Here is an 18075-nt window from a genome sequence, read left to right on the forward strand (position 1 = left end):
AGTCTCTGTACGTAATGCGGCAGCCGTGAATCGGAGACAATGTGGGTTGGGTGTCTCCAACTCTTAATTCAAGTAGCCTATTATCCCAGGTCTAGTCTAGTTCTTATGTAGTTCCATATGAGAGGGGCGAGGATCATGGGACGTCCCCTGTTTTCTCCTGGTTCTTGAAGCTGGTCCATAGTTGTTTTTGCTAGGTAAACTGCTAACCTTATCTTTGTGTGCCCAACTCTTGACCCCGTTCTGCCCTGGGCTTGAATACCTACTCAGCTTGTTTCATCGCAGAGAGAGCTATTTCCAGACTTGCAAGCTCCACGACCCCAAAAACTCTTTTTGTGGAGGCCGTTTCTTGGATAGATACTTTCTAGCCCTGTTTGTGGCTGGTTCGGCGAATCTGAGCGGCCTGAAATCTGAGGCCCCGCATTCTTGCTTTCACAGCCAACTTCATCGCTACCTTCGTTTGTGTCTGTTGCGCCTTGTCTACGCCATAGAATTAGAGATCATTATCACAGCTCTTCATCATGGCAGCCCTCGATGTCAATGGCCCCTTGCCTGAGCTGGCTGAGCAGCAGCCGGACGATCTCATCCCCGAGTCCCGGGTCCTCATTATCATGACCGGTGGTACGATTTGTATGCGACAGTCCCCATCAGGATTCATTCCTGCCAGAGGATTCCAGGAGCAATGTCTGGCCCGCGTGCCGACCTTCAACGATGGTTCGCACCCGAGCATGATGGATGTGGTGGTCAACTCAGCCGGAGAGATCAAAGGACATCCCACTCTCCGCACACCACCGACTGCCTATGGGCGACGGGTGCGGTACACTGTCTTTGAGTTCGAAGAGCTCCTCGATAGCAGTTCTATCGATGCGAAAGGTTGGGCTCAGATCGCTCACACCGTTGAACGAAACTACACACTTTTCGATGGCTTCGTCGTCCTCCACGGAACAGACAGTCTCGCATACACATGCTCAGCGCTTAGCTTCATGCTGCAGAATCTCGGCAAGCCCGTCATCCTGACTGGAGCGCAAGCGCCCATGCTGGAGTTGCAGAATGATGCCACCGATAACCTTCTCGGATCACTGGTTGTGGCTGGCCATTTCATGATCCCCGAAGTGTGTCTGTATTTCAACAACCGACTGTTCCGTGGCAACCGGTCGATCAAGGTCGCAGCCAGTGACTTCGCTGCCTTTGACTCTCCGAACTGCCCCCCGCTGGCGGTAACAACGTCCATGCGGACCAACGTGAACTGGGAGCTGGTCAACCGACCGAAGAGCCTGGAACATTTCCGTATCCAAACCAATCTCGACACCACCCATGTGGCATGTCTTCGTATCTTCCCTGGTATCAAGCCGGAGATGGTCGATGCGGTGCTGAAGCTGGAAGGACTCCGTGGTTTAGTATTGGAGACGTTTGGCGCCGGTAACGCACCCAGCGGTCAAGACAATGCCATGACCAATGTATTGGCCGCCGCTATCAAGCGAGGAATCGTGATCGTGAACGTCACGCAGTGTAAGTAAAGCCCTAGCAACTATTTTCCTAACCCAGAGTTTCTTCTGACATAGTCAACCAGGCCTGACGGGAAGCGTCAGCCCCGTCTATGCCCCAGGCATGAGTCTCTCTCGCGCGGGAGTCGTCGCCGGACTCGACCTGACCACCGAAGCCGCACTAACCAAGATGTCATATCTCCTCGCTCTTCCGGATTCCACCCCAGAATGGGTCGCGAAGAAAATGTCCGTATCTCTTCGCGGCGAATTGACCGAGGTATCACAGCCAGTGTTCCGTCATCCGGACGGGGCGCTCCCTGAGCGCGTGCAGTCCCTCACGGTGCTCGGATACGCCATTGCGCAGGGTGATCTCGAGCGCGTGGAGGAGATTGTGGCCCGAGAACACCAATGGTTATTGAATGACGCCGACTACTCGGGCAACACACCTATCGTAAGGCAACCCCCTATGCCCCAGTTGTAAACACAAAAAAAAAAGAAAGAACAAAAACTGACACCCACGTCACTCCACAGCACCTCGCAGCAACTTCACCCTCAGTTGAGATTCTCCGATACCTGTTACTCCAAGGTGGCTCCGTGCACTTGCGAAACCGCAATGGTCGGACGCCGCTGTTCCTGGCGGCCAACGCAGGATTCTCGGAGCACGTGCTGCTGCTACGCAAGTCTGGAGCGCATCTGCACTCTGACGAACGCACGGCGGCGCAGTTGTTGGCCCGGCGCCGACCTGGCGTCTGGGGGTTGGCGGGGATTGGGCCGCGTGAGGTGAGTGAGCGCGAGATGGAGGAACTGGAGGACTCGAGTGATTCTATAGGACGTATGGCGCAGCGAGTGATGGCGGGATCGGCGCCTTGAAGATGGCGATCGTTTTTGTTTTACCCTACTCTCTTTAGAGACAGGAAGGGAGCTGTGGTGGCTTAGAGCCGTTTTGGTGGAATTTTTTTTTAGACGGAAAAGCGTTTTGTTGTTATTCTAAAGCTTTCATTCACACGCTGCTTGGTACACTTCACAGTATACTTGATGATAGAATGAGGGGAATGTCACGTTATGATGACCACCAAATATAAGTGCCACGAGGTGAACACAACTACTACCATGTATTGGACGACTGTTTACTATGTAGACAGCGAGAAAGGGAAGTCCTTTCCGCGGAGATACCTGACCAACCTGCAGGATCCCTGGGCATGCAGGTCGGGGTCATGCATGTCGGATGGATGGAGGGGAAGAGGACGATGGACGACGGCCAACCCCGCTTTGAATTGCGCCATTGCTGAGATGTTTTACTTTTTATTTTAATTTTTTTTTCCCAGTTGAGATGCGTTATTATGGACTTAGTACTAGTATACTAGTAGTAGTCTAGTGTGTACTGGGGCTTAGTGAGCAGGTACCTAAATAGTGGCTCCAAGGACCTTCCTCATCGGGATAAAATATCTACATTTATTGGCTGTTAACAACAGCAGCAGTAGTAGTATACTTCGTACAGTAGTGCTACTTACTCCGCTAACAAAAAAGTATGACGGAGCAGCTGACCAGGTTGCACATGATCAATTCAAAGGCGGTGGTGGCTTGATGACGATGATGAGCTCCTAACTGATCTTAGTCATAATATACTATCCCACTAAACTTGATGTTTCTTAGATTCTACTAGATTGACCTGGACAAAGTCTGTGCTCTCACCCACGCGGTTGCTGCTCTCTCCTAATTAGTAGTAGTTCCAGGGAAAGATAAGGTGTTGATCAGATGAAGGTTGCTCCCTTGCAGACATGGCCCGGATGTGTTGTCGCACGGTTGTCGTACCGTCTGCTTGTTTGGTATGAAAGTTCTTCCTTCCCCTTGCTGACCTTGTGGGAGGATTAACCTGAGTCAGGAAAAACAAGGAGTCCAAGTGGTACTCAGTTCCTCTCATACTACTGAGGACTAAAACTTCATCCACAGGCCCGTAGAGAACCACTTTCGTCGCAAAAAGAGCCCCAGAAGGAACACCGCTCTCGGGTCTTGGCAGACGCGTGAGAAGCTGCGGCGCACGGATTGGTCGGTAAGAAGGATTTGGACCGATGGGTCTGGAGAGCAACGTGGGCTGCTCGGGCTTTGTCAGTCGGCTGTGACGGCGGCTTCTTCGCTAGTTAATGTGGATTATCACTTGCTATCCTTCATAACATTAGCAATAGTTCAATGAGGGCGGAAGAAAGAGAAAGAGGAAGAAAGTGAATCGAAAAGGAGATATAGATACATTGAAAAATTCGAGAACCGATACAGTAGGTAAATGGAAAGAGAAGTATAGAAGAAGTATAACGTCTTGACTACTACTGTTGTAGAAGACTGCCTCAGAATCGGTGGCTGCCCCCCGAAGTCGATCAGTGGGAGGCCGCTATTTCCCCGCCCACACTCTGCATTGGCTGTCATTGGCTGGGACTTGCCGGGATCGGACATTCTTTGATAGAAATGCACTTTGCTTTTTCTTGCTCCCCAAATTCAGCAATAATGAAGAATCTCTCCTACGTACTACTTTAGCTGGAACCGTTAATGTTGGAAGGTGCATCGCATACCTATACTACCTTCCAATATAGAGGATGTCCCATGGGTTGAGATTGCGCCCTACAATAGACACTATACTCAGATTGAATCATATTACGACATCCTCGTGATGCCATACTACTAGTTCTTCTATGTATCATGATGATGGTGGTGGATTTGGCTGGTCCGTTCAGCTCCCTTTCCAGCCACCCCTGAACTGCATCCGAGTTACGTAAAGGAAAGAAGGTCAATGGTCACTTCAACATCGAGGACATCGTGGGCACTTCTAGCAACATCCAACAAGGTCCCGTCTTCCTGTCAGGGCTGCTGCTCTAGTTGCCTCATCTGCCGAGCTGGCCTGTCATCCCCGGCTTTGGAAACGAATGGTGCAAGACCAACCACGCAATGGAAGATGGCAGCGAAATCTAGAGAAGCGTACCCTCAGGAACAGAGGGCCGAGTACCTTGGAATCGCGTCAGCCATCCAGAGTTTGCAATTCCGCCTGACACCGTTCAATCAAATGGCTTTCCATTCTATGACTGTTTCGCATTACTCGATATAAACCCGCTCGGAAAGCACATCGGAAGGCTTCCCCATCACATCATGGGACCGGGGCAGCTTTTCTGGCCAGGATTTTCCCAGTGGACGGGGACTTGTGGGAGGAGTCAAGAAATTCACTCATGGGTACCACCTCCCATATTAGATGCAAACCCCAGACGATCCCAATCCAGACCAGCCGATAGTCGTCGTGGGCTCATCGGGTCCCCGTTGCCGCAGCACACAGACCGCAGTTACTTCCCTTTCTTTCTTCTCTACAACGTCGCTTCCAGGCCCCCCTAGATACGTGGGCATCGAACACACCGACTTGTCCTAGAAAGGGGGAGAAGGTTTCTATTTCGGTTCATAGACCAGCTTGTCCCTTTTATAAGGCCTTACCTCCTACGTAGTCACTGCATCTTCCCTTTGACACCTTCGTCAATTGTATTTCATCGTCATCCTCTCCCCCAATCTGATAAAGCTTGTGCAGTCTCCCCTGACCAACAGGGCTGATTAGGGTCATTGTGGGTGCGAATCTCGGAACCAAGCACTAGACCTGATCCACGGCTCTTTTTTTTGTTGAATTTTTATTATTTTATTTTTCCCGCCAATTTCGCCATATTCCGATTCAAACTGCAGCGAAATTAATTAACAGATTATTACTGATCTTTGCTTTTGCTGTGTTATTTTTATTTTTATTTTTATTATTTTATTTTTTTGGTGCATTTGGACTGAAAAACCTTCAGTTTGTGTGAGGTCATTTCCTTGCCTGGTGCGCCAGACCGGCTCTGGGGGGTGTCCACTTGTTCGGCCTCGTTGGAGCATTCGGTGATTCTTATTATTCATATTATCCTCTCGACGAGGGAGATCCGTGCCTGCAACGGAGGAGGCGCTGCTTTGCATTAACTAACAAAAACCTGGCTTTTGGCGAGCAGCCCGGCTGTGTCGGTCTGAAGTTGGAGCACCTAATATCTCATCATCCGCCGTTGTCTCCAACATCATCGATCGTTTTTTTTTTCGGTGGTGGGATTCTCTATTTTTTGTACAAGTAGTACTAGTGTCCCGCGGGTTTCTTTTTGAACCACAGCAACAGCTGCAACAAACAACAGCTGCCTGACCGGTCATCGTCTTGCACCATTGAAATCTTCGATTGCGGCATTGTCAAATCAACTGTCTCCCCAGGCAATCTTATCCCACTGAGCTATATAACTCTCCGTCCCTCGTGCGCGCCTCCGCCAACTGCTCCGTCTAACTACCCCACTGTTCCATTCGTCAAGGTACCACCACTAGCAGTCGAGGACAGCAACTGGTATTCGTACTACTACGCAAGAAATTCTCTCGACAACTGCAACACACGATCACACCTGCTGCCTCTTCAACCTCCACAAAATCACTAGTTGGCAATAAGTCGGTCTCGCATTGACTCAATTTCCCATTCTGGGAGGCCACCTGACCCGACTCCAGATCTGCTCGACTGCCCGACTTAGACTTACTTCGTGTTCGTCCGCTGGTCACTTTTTCCTCCCCTGCTTTACTTTTACCCCGCATACTTTTTTCTTCATCTTTTTTTACTTTTTAAATCTCCCCCTCTCTCTACTATATTCTCCTCTTACCGCGGAGAATTATCTCTTGCACCCGCATTCACAATACACCCCCCCCCTCCCACTATAACTCATGACACAACAAAGAAAGACCATTGCCGTGGTGAACGCTACGGGTCGCCAGGCGGCGTCTCTGATCCGTGTCGCTTCGGCAGTGGGCCACCATGTTCGCGCTCAGATCCATTCGCTCAAAGGCCTCATCGCGGAGGAATTACAAACCCTGCCCAATGTCACTCTCTTCCAGGGCCCCCTTCTGGGCAACACAGAGCTGATGGACTCCCTGTTCCAAGGGGCCAATCTTGCGTTCATCAACACTACCTCCCAGTCTGGCGACGAAGTCGCGATCGGACGCGCCTTGGCCGATGCCGCCAAGCGAGCAGGAACCATTCAACACTACGTCTATAGCAGTATGCCCGACCACTCTGTGCATGGACCATGGCCTCCCGTGCCCCTTTGGGCTCCCAAGTTTACTGTGGAGAATTACATTCGTCAACTCGGTCTGCCCTCGACCTTCGTCTACGCCGGAATCTACAACAACAACTTTACGAGTCTACCATACCCCCTCTTCCAGATGGAGCTGATGCAGGACGGAAGCTTTGAGTGGCACGCACCTTTCGACCCGGATATTCCTCTCCCCTGGCTGGATGCTGAGCATGATGTGGGACCGGCGCTGCTGCAGATCTTCAAGGATGGGCCCAAGAAGTGGAATGGTCATCGGTAGGTCTTTCTCGGTCATTCACCGGAGGGTGACATGGAGCTGATAGCTGATTTACCGCAGGATCGCCCTCACATTCGAGACGCTTTCCCCGAACCAGGTCTGTGCGGCATTTTCGCGCGCTCTCGGTCGCCCATGCCGCTACGTTCGCGTGCCCAAGGTCGAAGTCAAGGTCAACATCCCGCCCGGTTATCGGGAACAATTGGAAGCCATTGAGGTGGTGTTTGGACAGTGCGATGCACCCTACTTCCCGCAGCCCGAATTCTCCCGCCCTGCGGCCGGGTCGCCGAAGGGCCTGGGCCCAGCCAATGGCAAAGGTGCGGGTGCGGGTATGATGCAGGGTCCCGGAGGGGTCATATCATTGCGTGTTACGGATGAGGCCCGGCACCTGTGGCAGGGCTGGCGAGACATGGAGGAATACGCGCGCGAAGTCTTCCCCGTGGAAGAGGAAGCGAACGGGCTGGACTGGATGTTGTGATGGCGCGATCTGACGTGCTGTGTTGCACTTCGGTGAGCGATGGGGAGGGCAGCCGCAAGGTCGATTCAGCGATGGGCGCGATTGGCTCGATAAAGAGGTTACATCGATTGTCTGAGCGCAAGCCGAAACCGGCCGGTTGTCCTGTCCCTCACTCCCACCGCTGCGTTCAGTGCTCTCTGGTTTTCCTTCAATTTCTTTTCATTTCTGAGTTTTTTTTTATTTCATGCATTACTGGCGAACTGGCCTGGGTCTTATCTTTGGGAGACGGAAAAATTATACCATAATGGGAAAGACGAAGACGCAGGAGTGGTTGTCAAGATGGGGCCCATTTCATCTCATCTCATCTCACCGCGGAAAAAAGTTTCTATATTAATGGGTTGCTGGTTGAAACGCACGTTACGAATTTTGCAGGCATGATGATGGACATGTCGGATTGGAGGCCAATCCGCCAAAAGTTTATTTTGACTATTTGTTACGCTTCTGTTTTTCTTTTCTTTTTCATTCTCTTATCTTTCACTTCTTCACTATGCATTTCAAGTGATCTGCATTTATGTGTTTGCCGATTATTCCCCTCGGGTGTGATGATCGCACCGGCGGCTGTTTGTTTGTTTGATTGAGAATCCTGATGAAGGGATGTGATTTGATTGATTGATTGATTGATTGACTGGCTGGATTGATACTCAAGACCCATGGTGACTTGGGTAGATAGCAAAGCTAATATTTGGAATGGACTAAGCTCATTCTCAGTCCGCCAGACATGCTACTTGTCGTTTTCATTGCGGTCACTAACCCCTTACATTGACTGATGCAATTGAATTGCCAGCAAAACCACAGCTTCGATCGATCTCGAAATTCCATCCATGGAGTATAAATCACAACAAGCAGCACCTCCAAACCCGCCTTGAATTAAACTACATACTAAACTATACCCCGAACGAAGCTAACCCGCACCCCCAGCCTGTTTTTCGCCACCGATAAGCAGATCTCCCGGAAAAAGCAACGAGTTGCTGGGGAAAACCCGCCCGAAGCGATCCCTGTTGTGGCGTGGATTAGTCTAGTTTGATGAAGAGGTGGGCTGGAACATTCTCTTCCCTTCCTGTGGAGGTAGGTAGGTAGGTAGGTAAGTGTGGTTGATGATAACGTTATTGACTTGCTACCTACTACAGTGGGTAAATTTAATAATGTATGGTGTAAGATAAGTGTAGTGCAGATTTTGTGGCAGTTATCGCAGAATAAAGAGTGAGTAGTGTAAGCACCTGACACAAGTATTGGAGGAGTAGTATAATCATTGATGTCTTACATTGTTTGCTACTATTGATGTGATGGTCACTTGTCAATCAGTCTTTCCCTATCGTTAGCGGGGAGGGATGTACTACTGCTCCATGACTCCGTAGGGGAAACGCAGCATTCGGAGACCTCCGTGCTACCTACTTATCATCGTCTATTATTACTCGAATTAAATGACATGCTGCCTCCTACTACTACACTTTACGGATCATCCCACCATCCTTCCAATCCTTCTTTCCTACTAAGTAGATACTAGCTAATAAGCCTTCCTTCCATGAACTTACTTAACCAACTGGTTAAGTAGAACAACTAGTCATTTATTCTCCGGAACCATCACCCCCCTTACTAATCCACCCATCCACCAAGCTTAACTAAGTACTTACAAAGTAACTGACTAACCCAATCCAGTTAAATTAGCAGCTACTTACCTTCCCGTGCAACCTACCCAAACCAGCCTAGCCGGCCGACCATACTAGCTAACAGCGTACAGTAAGCAAAGCATAAGCATAGCATAGTTACTAATCTCCCCTGAACTAACCAACTACGGCAGGGAAAGCTAAGTACTCCATAGCTAATTAACCAACTACGTAGGCACCTTCCGCCCGTCTCAGCCGCGCCCGCGCCCGCGCGCTGACTGACCATAGTAACTTAGTACTACTACGCGCAGTAACCAAACCAACCAGTAAACTTTTTTGAAACGATCAGAATTTTTTTTCTTTCCCTTCTTACCATATCTATATATACCCACTCCCCTATTGTTATTCTTGGGATACAAAACCATTTATTCATACACACACTCTTTTTTATTTATTTAATCCATTGGAAAAAGAAAATAGATACAGCTCATCATCATGTCTGCTGAGGAACAACAAGCTAACACGTCGCTGTTGGAGCGCATTCAGCGCCCTGAGGTGAGCAAGGAGACGGCCAAGAAGATTTCTTTGATTGAGGAGCAGTTTGCTAGGGCGGAGGTGGAGCAGTGTATGTTCTTTCTTATTTCTTCTTTTCTAATTCTTGATTTTTGATTATTTGGGGGTTGTTTGTTGGGTTGGTTGTTATTGTTTATTTGGTGATAGGATCTAATCTAACTAATGGGTATAATAGTGCGCCAGTCTACTCTCCTGCTTCGTCCTCTGTTCGAAAAGCGCACCCAGGTCATCGCCGAGCCGGATTTGCGCGACACCTTCTGGACTCGTGTCATGCTCAATGCGCCCGCCGAGGTCGAGGAATACATCACCATGACTGATGCTACGATTCTCGCTTCGACTCTGAAGAATCTGACTGTTGAGCGTTTCGAGATCGATGAGAAGGGCCAGGGCGAGCCCCGCAGCTTCCGCTTGACTTTCGAGTTCCGTACCGGTGATGAGAACCCTTACTTCGAGAACGAGAAGCTCGTCAAGACCTTCTACTGGCGCAAGCAGGTCATCACTACCCCTAAGGGTCACAAGCGCACTTGGGACGGTCTGGTTTCTGAGCCTGTCCGCATCAACTGGAAGAAGGACCAGGATCCTACCAAGGGTCTGTTGGACGCTGCTTGCGACCTTGCTGAGGCGGAGAAGAAGGGCGGAGACCGCAAGAAGCTGCCTGAGTTCACCAAGGTCCTGGAGAAGAAGGATGAGATTGAGGCTGCTGAGGACCAGGAGATGGGTGATGATGAGGATGAGCTCCCCGAGGATGGCCCCGGTGGTATGAGCTTCTTCGCTTTCTTCGGTTACCGTGGCAGCGATGTCACTGCTGAGCAGTCCGAGACCGCGACCAAGGAGGACAACGAGAGGTTTGAGAAGCTTCTCAAGGGCGAGCCTGTTGAGGGCGAGAATGATGAGGAGGATGATGACGAGGATGACGACATTGAGGATGAGTTCGATGACATTGAGGTCTTCCCCGGTGGTGAGGAGCTCGCTATTGCGATCGCTGAGGACCTTTGGCCCAACGCCTTGAAGTACTATGGTGAGTGGTTTCCATATCCCGTAAGAAATCCAAGCTGACCTCCTTCCAGTCACGGATCAGGACATCGAGGAGGTCGACTTTGACGACAGCGAGCTTGATATCTCGGGAGACGAGGAGGAGGACGAGAACGACCGTCCCCGCAAGAAGACCAAGGTCTAAAGATATCACCGTGTCTTGTCTTGAATAACGCAGTTGTAACCATATGTTTCCATGTCTTAAAGAACAATGAGCAGGATGAGGAGGAGGACCAAAACGAATATGAGGACGGCAATGCAAAAGGATGACATTGTATCTAATTGATAATCAGCCAACGTGTTTCTTCCGAAAAGGCACAATGTAAAAATGTCAGAGTGTAACCACTTACCCTCATTCTTCCGTATGATGTATTTCAGCCTTGACATGCCATTCTGTAACTTGCCGCCCACTCGGTCGGCCAACGTATCCACCTCATCTATCATGACCCCCTGTTCCTCCAACTCTCTCCCCATATCATCAGCCTGCTGTCGCAGGTTCCCCACCGTGCGAAACACCCCATCCAACTGCTCATCTTGCTCGTGCATCAACTCCATCTGTCGTTGCTGCTCCATCGCAGCATAGTAATCATCTCCCTGATCCTCCGCCGACGGCGACAAGACATTATCAAAGTCAGCCGGGTTCGGCAGCGCACCAGTCGTGCCCTTCCCACCACTCGAAGCCGTAACCGTCCTCTGCAACTCCTCCCTCATCTTCTCGACCTCGGCGCCGACATCGTTAACGAGAATTCGTCGGCGCTGGACTTCTTCCAGTTCTAGACCGAATCGATATGGATCTTGCTCGATTGCACGCACACTCTCGACTAGATCGTCGAGGTCCGCGGTTAGATCGGTGAGGGTGGTCTCGAGCTCGGAGCGCGCTTGTTGGAGCTCTGGGTTATTGGGCGATTTGGCGAGGGAGCGAATGCGGAGATAGGAGGAGAAGAGAGGTCGTGTGGATTGGAGGGTTGAGAGGACGTCGCTGTTGGCATTGGATTGGTGCTACGTCAGCTTCCTGGCTTGATGGGTTGTAGATTGAATGAATCAATAAGGGGGAGAGAAACTTACGCTTGGACTTGGAGGAAGGGGTCTGTGTGGTCCATGGTTGTTGGGTAGTTGGGTATATGCTAGGGGAAGATCATGAGATAGTTACAATGGGTCAAACAACGCTTCCAGAGATGCTTGGTGGTTGGGAATAGCGGCGATAGTGATGTTGATTGGGTTGAGAGGATCCGGAGCCGATTACTACGGAGGCCCGGGGTTGCGGGCGGTGAAGAAGGCGGCGTGGAGCCATATCGAAGATCTATCTAGAATGTCTAGACGGGTCTCTTGTTTTACTCTGTAGTAAATAATGATGACATTCTTGTTTCTTCCAAGTTCATCCAGATAAGAGTAATATGACAGAATGATCCCAGCTCATCCAATAACTGTGGTGAAAACGCCCATGGTAAAAGCACGATGGAGACCGACGTGTCGCTGACTCCACATCTCCCTCAGGTATCGCTCTGCAGCACGATTAAACTCTCTTCCTCGGGCATCAATGAGTGCAGGCTTGACGCTCCAACTTCTGACTCGTCGCTTGCAGTCACAATCCTGGCAGCCTAGGTCGGGCACATTCTTCCAGGCTTTCCAGTAGTTGTCGAGCGGGTCTGAGAAATGGCACTTCCTAACACCGCAATCAGTAGCTTTCACATCAAGATCGCAGCAGTCGTTCTGAGGACTCAAGAACAGCTTCGCCAGTGACCGTGGCGGTTGTTTCAGGAGAAACCAGGATATGACGCTATATTCGTTCTTGGCGTCGCGGTGCCAGTCCTTGGGGCCGTGGCGGAGAAGCATACGCTCCATGAGCTCGCGCAACATTCGCAGAGACGCGTGAAAGTCGATCTCGGTCTGTTCGTCCAGCCATCCTCGGAACTCTAGCCGCCTGCGGCCAATATCGGCCTCCACATATCCCCACTTTAGAACCGTATAGACGTGGTTGGTGTACTCTTCGAATGACATCAACTGTTTCCTGTGCTGGGGAAGCTCATCATACTCGTCCAACATCTTGCCGAGCACGAAGAGACGCCCACTGACAACAGGGGCCAGTGGCTTCCTGCTAGGCTTCAGCCTTTCGGTGTCACGCGCAATGTCGGCCATGTGAAAGAGGACGTGTAACCCTCGTTCCAACCGGTTGGCAAGGCGTAACTCCGCTTCAAAGTTCATCTCTGGAGTTCCGTCATCGCAGAAAGGTCCCCACACTGATGGTACAATATGTCGTGATAAGTCCTTGGCGATGTTGTGGCGCTGGAAGAACCTTACGAGGGAGTGCACAGTTAGTGCGCTCTGCTCTCCCGTCCACGGGTTAAGGGTAAGAATAGGGTCGAATTCCAGCGCATGGAAGCGCATGAACCAGCCACAGATATGCGGCTCCAACATCTTGATGGTCTCGTATGTGGCGCGGTTCAACCGGCAGAGCGTCAAGATGGTATTTACCTCGCCATTGATGATGATCTGAAAGAGCACATCGGCGACGAAGCCGAAGGGAAGGGCTTCCCGCCTCGGAGATGAGGTCAACATCTGCTTGAGGAGGCGGATCAGTATAGGACGTCTCTTGCGCATTTGTGGAGGAGGAGCTTGGCTGTGTATCGTCTTGTTCCGGAAGATCATCCCGACTTACCGTTGGAGCGGCACTTGAAATGTACCCTTTTGAGTGGTACAGGATCTAGACGGGCAGGCGTGACATCGCCTTCTTTAATAACGGGGCCCGAGGGATTCGCTGTTTCTTTTTCTTGGCAGTAAGGGGAAATATTGCCGTTTGGCTGATATCAAGCGTAGACGGTGTGACGCGTTGGCAGATTATCAGTTGGGCGCTTGGCTGCAGTGGTGCATACCGGAGGGCTGAGTACGCAGGATGCAGAATGCAGCAACCGAATGACAGTAAGCTGACTGGTCACCTTTCTTATATAATACGTGGTACCATTTCTGGGGTGGACTGGGCGTGGACGATGATGACAAGTCTTGACCACGTTTCAGGGTATCAGGCGATTTAGAGACTACGGGTGGAAGGGGATTGGAGGAGATAGACAGATAGAAAGAAAGAGAGTAGTAGGGACAGGGAATTGGGGTTGCCAGCACCAGCCCGACTTTGTTGTTTGCCTTGGACACAAATTCTGGATTCTCAAAAGGGTCCAAAGTCACACGTAGCACGATGAACAGGACGAACTAGCGTCTTTGCTGAGTGTCGCAGGAGACACATGGAGGGTCGATGTATGGTCAAGCATGCGATCAGCGGCTTTCCAGGACTCACTAGCCCTGATAGTTTCAATAGTGCCCTTTTGAGTGGTCGCCAGGGGTTCAACCGGGAGAGAGGACAGTCAGACACGCTAAGAGATAGTATTGCTGTCAGAATTGCAGGGACCAATAGATAGGGGAGAAAGAAGAGAAAGGAGATAGAGGAGGGTCAGGAAGTTCAATAAACGTTGGTGGTGATGATTGATGAGTCGAGTTTGGATCCATCCGCTCTTTCTGCCCTCCTCCTCCATCTCCGCATTTCCCGACCCGGAGACTCCGTCCACCCTTAATGATGGAATAATGTTTGTTGACTGGATGCTTTCATCGGTGGGTCCGACCACGGCTAAACCACATCCGCCATTTCGCTATCGATCGCCCCTCGAAAAATTTCGGGGTCGTGTATATCGATAGCAAATCACCCCACCACATCTCTCCTTCTCTCTTACTCCTCCCCATTTCTTTTCCTTGTTTGTTCTGTCTGTCTCTTCATCCCCTCCTTTCCGCATTGTCCTTTTCGCCCATTGGACTCTTCGCCAGACATCTTCACAATCCCTGAATCCGGTTCGGATGTCATCCTGCATATCCATCCCAGTCTAGCCCGATTTCGCTGCAATCGCACCTGACGCATGATTCCGTCGCAACCCCTCCCACTCGCCGAAGAGTGGACGGATCCGGATGCCTACGTCGAGGCCCTCCTGTCTTTCGCCAATTCTTCCGCCATCTTCAGGCATCTTTGCGGCGGTGTACACATCCTCGATTTCCTGACCCGAGAACCTGACCTGTATACCTCGCTGTTGCCGGAACACTGGAGGACCTTCTTCGACCAGCATGATATTCAAGACATTCTGGACCTGCTTCTGCGGGATGACATCCGACCTCTGTTAGACCAGAGTCGGGAGGCTGCTGCGCGTGGCGGCGAGTCAACCGCACAGTGGCGCGGGGCGCCTCTGCCTCCCTTGGACCTATTGGAGTATATCCATCAGATCCGTCGACTGAGTCTGGGGCGGGATTTCACCCCCGCGCAGCCCGGAACGCCGACGATCCCGAGGAAGATCGCGGTTGGCATGAATGTCAAGAAGTATCACGAGGTCGCGCACTTTTCGAAATACGTCGATTCGCTCTGTGACACGGTGAATGAACAACGGGGCGATCCCATTACACACATTGTCGATTTCGGTTCGGGCCAGAGCTACCTCGGACGGACGCTGGCGTGTGCTCCATACAACAGACACATCGTTGCCATTGAGCGGAAGCATCAGTTCATCAGCGGCGCGAAGGGGATGGATATTCATGCGAAGCTGCAGGAGAAGAAACGCGTCAACATGTACAATAAGAAACTGGTCAACTGCAAGACTTGTGCAGAACCGGATGCGCCTGCAGAGACCGATGCCGATCGTCAAGAGTCCGCCAATGTAAAGGCGGATGCTACAGAGGGCCCAAGCGATGCGGCAGGTGGTGAAGAGGATATGGCCATGATCAACGTCTTCCGTGATATCAGTCTCGCACCTGGCGAGATTGGGTTCGCTCCTTACCGCAATGTCCCGAAAACTGCCACCGAAGAGGAAGTCGATCCGGAGAAACCTCGAGGTAAAATGGACTACATTGAGCATGAGATCAAGGATGGTTACCTCGAGCCCATTATCAAAGACGTCATCGAGACTGAGCCTGTCGAAGGGGAGACTGAAGCTCAAGGCGGATCAAAGGATGCTAACGTCATGGTCATCTCTTTGCATTCTTGTGGCAACCTTCTCCATCACGGAGTACGGTCTCTGACCATGAATCCCTCCGTTAAAGCCATTGCTATGATCGGATGTTGCTACAATCTGGTCACTGAGAGACTGGGTCCTGCTACCTACAAGCTTCCCATTCTCCGGTCAATGCATCCCCGTCTGACCAAGGATGCAGTGGCATACGACCCTCATGGCTTCCCGATGTCGAAACGTTTTGAGGTTTACGAACATGAAAGTGGAACTGGCATGAAGCTCAACATCACCGCCCGCTCCATGTCCTTACAGGCCCCGTACAACTGGAGCAAGAAAGACAGCGAAGAGTTCTTCACCCGCCACTTCTATCGGAGTTTGCTCCAGCGCATGCTTGTGGATCGCAAGGTGGTTGCGAAGCCCAAAAACCCAGACAATTCAGACAATCTATATGATGAATCCACCGAACCCGAAGATGCCGGAAACCCTCTGATTGTAGGGTCCCTGCGGAAATCGGCCTTTGTTTCCTTCTCCGCGTATGCCAATGCTGCGGTGACGAAGCTGGGTCGCGACCCCAACTTCGGCGAGAAGGTTAAGGCCGGCATGGCAGATTTGACCGTGGAAGATTTCGATCGCTACGTGAAGGATTACTGGTATGCGAAAAAGAACCTGAGCGTGGTCTGGAGCTTGATGGCTTTCAGTGCTGCTCTGGTTGAGGCCATCATTGTCGTTGACAGATGGCAATTCCTGCGGGAACACGACTCCGTGAAGGAGTGCTGGGTTGAGCCGGTGTTTGAGTACAAGGAGAGTCCGAGAAATTTGGCAGTCATTGGAATTAAGAAGTAAGCCAAGTTTGCTATGGTTCTTGAATATGGCCTATCAGTTCGCCTACGCTTCCGGAACTCCCTGATTTAAAGATAGCTGTGGCTGTCTAGGCTGCGGGTCTCCGGGTGGTGATTGAAGTTGTCCGAACGAAAACACCGACCCGATACGGGTCTACTGAGATATGCCTGGAGGAGGGGAAAAGAGAGGATAGGCCTACGGGCCTGATGCGAGAAATAGACATACTATAGACGTGGCTGGGTTTTGCGCCTAGCTGTGATGCGACCACGAGCAAAACGCATAGACGAATAGAATATATCTGCAGATCTATTGTTTCTAGATTGGATGGTCGGGCATAGAACGAGTCAACTCAGCTGTACATAAGTCGGACTCTACGGGCTTGCAGGTATTTGCAGATAATTATGGCTTATGGCCTTTGAAGTTTCCCTCCCAAAAGACCTCCTCACATCTCTTCCAGGGACAAACTTTGTACCTACATAACTGCTAGTATACGACTCACTGTCACTATCAGATATAATCTAATAATAAATATATATAGAATCAATATAAGATCCGATGAAAGGATCATAATCCACATCTAATCCAACCCCACATACTTAACATTCCTCCTCATAACCGTCTGCTTCTGCCGCCCATCATCAAAGAATAACCAGCCCGAATTCCTAAACCCCCTACTCGTATACAAATGAAGCCCAGCATCAGTGGACACCAAAGTAGCCGGGATACCCTCTTCCTCGGATCGATCAATTCCCCATTGCAGCAGTTTCTTTCCCACCCCTTGCCCTTGAGCCGTTGAGCTAACGGCCAGATTGCTGAGATACCACGACTCGCTCGGTTGACTAGCCTTAGCTGCCTCGAGCTCATGTCCGAAATGCCTCAGTCTGGGCCAGGATAATGATCGGCGTGGTGTATCGAAATAGAATGTGTAAAGGATCTGCAGATTGAGCAAAAGTCTTTTGAGACCTGGGACATGGAGCTATTAGTTCTAGAGCATAATATATTAAACTCCAAAGCAATGATACACACCTTTTAAAACCCCACCCCCCTGCCAACTCTTCGCAGCCTCAGATACCCCCCTCCGTTCCCAAACAGCAAACCCTACTACTTTCCCCGGCCGTCTCTCAACGCGAATACTAGTATCATCTTGATCTGGATCCGGGATCGAGGCAGCAAGGATATACTTCCCCTTGTCGAAGAACTCCTGCAGTAGAAGATATTTCCATGCCACGATGAAATCTTCGGGATGTTCGCGACCACCAGGATAGAACCAGTTTATGCCTGGATCATCGCGGAAAGCGTCTGCTCCGATGTGGTATAGTGGTTCTAGGTCTTGTAGGGTGGTCACGCGATGTAGGGTGAGAGGGGGGGTCATGGTTTGGTTGGAGTGGTGGGTTGGATATGCTATTTCTATAATTTAATAGAGATGATGTAAATCGGAGGTTATATCTTCTTTTTCCATCATGTAAAGTCTGCGGTTGAACTTGGTGTGTTTAATACTATAGGCAGCTGTGAAGCCAAGCCCCGAGTGCCGAGCTGTGAAGCAAAGCATGAACTGAAGTTGTTGTCCGAACCCCGAGGACGGCTCGCCATTCATCCGTTTATTGTGGTGATTGTTTCAGAATAATCCATTTTTAGAAGTGTAATGATAAGAGATGGTGTTGTTGTACTCGAGA

The 18075-nt window shown here is 50.6% G+C and overlaps 7 protein-coding genes across 7 annotated transcripts; 4 read left to right on the forward strand and 3 right to left on the reverse strand.

Moving 5' to 3' along the window:
- Positions 1-518: 518 nt before the first annotated feature.
- Positions 519-2351, forward strand: AtWU_11013 (putative lysophospholipase; the record flags this gene model as incomplete). Its single annotated transcript, XM_035506115.1, has 3 exons — positions 519-1506; positions 1568-1932; positions 2013-2351. The coding sequence occupies 3 exons, from the start codon at positions 519-521 to the stop codon at positions 2349-2351; spliced, it is 1692 nt and encodes a 563-aa protein (XP_035362008.1).
- Positions 2352-6221: 3870 nt separating this feature from the next.
- Positions 6222-7341, forward strand: AtWU_11014 (NmrA family NAD(P)-binding protein; the record flags this gene model as incomplete). The annotated part of the gene is made up of 2 exons (XM_035506116.1): positions 6222-6865; positions 6927-7341. 2 exons carry the CDS (start codon positions 6222-6224, stop codon positions 7339-7341), a joined length of 1059 nt encoding a protein of 352 aa, XP_035362009.1.
- A 2138-nt stretch (positions 7342-9479) lies between these two features.
- On the forward strand, positions 9480-10734 carry AtWU_11015 (histone chaperone napB; the record flags this gene model as incomplete). Its single annotated transcript, XM_035506117.1, has 3 exons — positions 9480-9609; positions 9733-10575; positions 10625-10734. The coding sequence occupies 3 exons, from the start codon at positions 9480-9482 to the stop codon at positions 10732-10734; spliced, it is 1083 nt and encodes a 360-aa protein (XP_035362010.1).
- Positions 10735-10790: 56 nt separating this feature from the next.
- On the reverse strand, positions 10791-11689 carry AtWU_11016 (SNARE domain protein; the record flags this gene model as incomplete). The annotated part of the gene is made up of 3 exons (XM_035506118.1): positions 10791-10867; positions 10940-11568; positions 11655-11689. The coding sequence occupies 3 exons, from the start codon at positions 11687-11689 to the stop codon at positions 10791-10793; spliced, it is 741 nt and encodes a 246-aa protein (XP_035362011.1).
- Positions 11690-12002: 313 nt separating this feature from the next.
- Positions 12003-13187, reverse strand: AtWU_11017 (SNARE domain protein; the record flags this gene model as incomplete). The annotated part of the gene is made up of 1 exon (XM_035506119.1): positions 12003-13187. The coding sequence occupies one exon, from the start codon at positions 13185-13187 to the stop codon at positions 12003-12005; it is 1185 nt and encodes a 394-aa protein (XP_035362012.1).
- A 1298-nt stretch (positions 13188-14485) lies between these two features.
- Positions 14486-16405, forward strand: AtWU_11018 (uncharacterized protein; the record flags this gene model as incomplete). Its single annotated transcript, XM_035506120.1, has 1 exon — positions 14486-16405. The coding sequence occupies one exon, from the start codon at positions 14486-14488 to the stop codon at positions 16403-16405; it is 1920 nt and encodes a 639-aa protein (XP_035362013.1).
- A 574-nt stretch (positions 16406-16979) lies between these two features.
- AtWU_11019 (GNAT family N-acetyltransferase) lies at positions 16980-17774 on the reverse strand (the record flags this gene model as incomplete). Its single annotated transcript, XM_035506121.1, has 2 exons — positions 16980-17365; positions 17429-17774. The coding sequence occupies 2 exons, from the start codon at positions 17772-17774 to the stop codon at positions 16980-16982; spliced, it is 732 nt and encodes a 243-aa protein (XP_035362014.1).
- Between the last annotated feature and the right edge of the window lie 301 nt (positions 17775-18075).

The sequence above is a fragment of the Aspergillus tubingensis genome (genome assembly GCF_013340325.1).
Source record: "Aspergillus tubingensis WU-2223L DNA, scaffold_15, whole genome shotgun sequence".
In the NCBI taxonomy this organism is placed as follows: domain Eukaryota; kingdom Fungi; phylum Ascomycota; class Eurotiomycetes; order Eurotiales; family Aspergillaceae; genus Aspergillus; species Aspergillus tubingensis.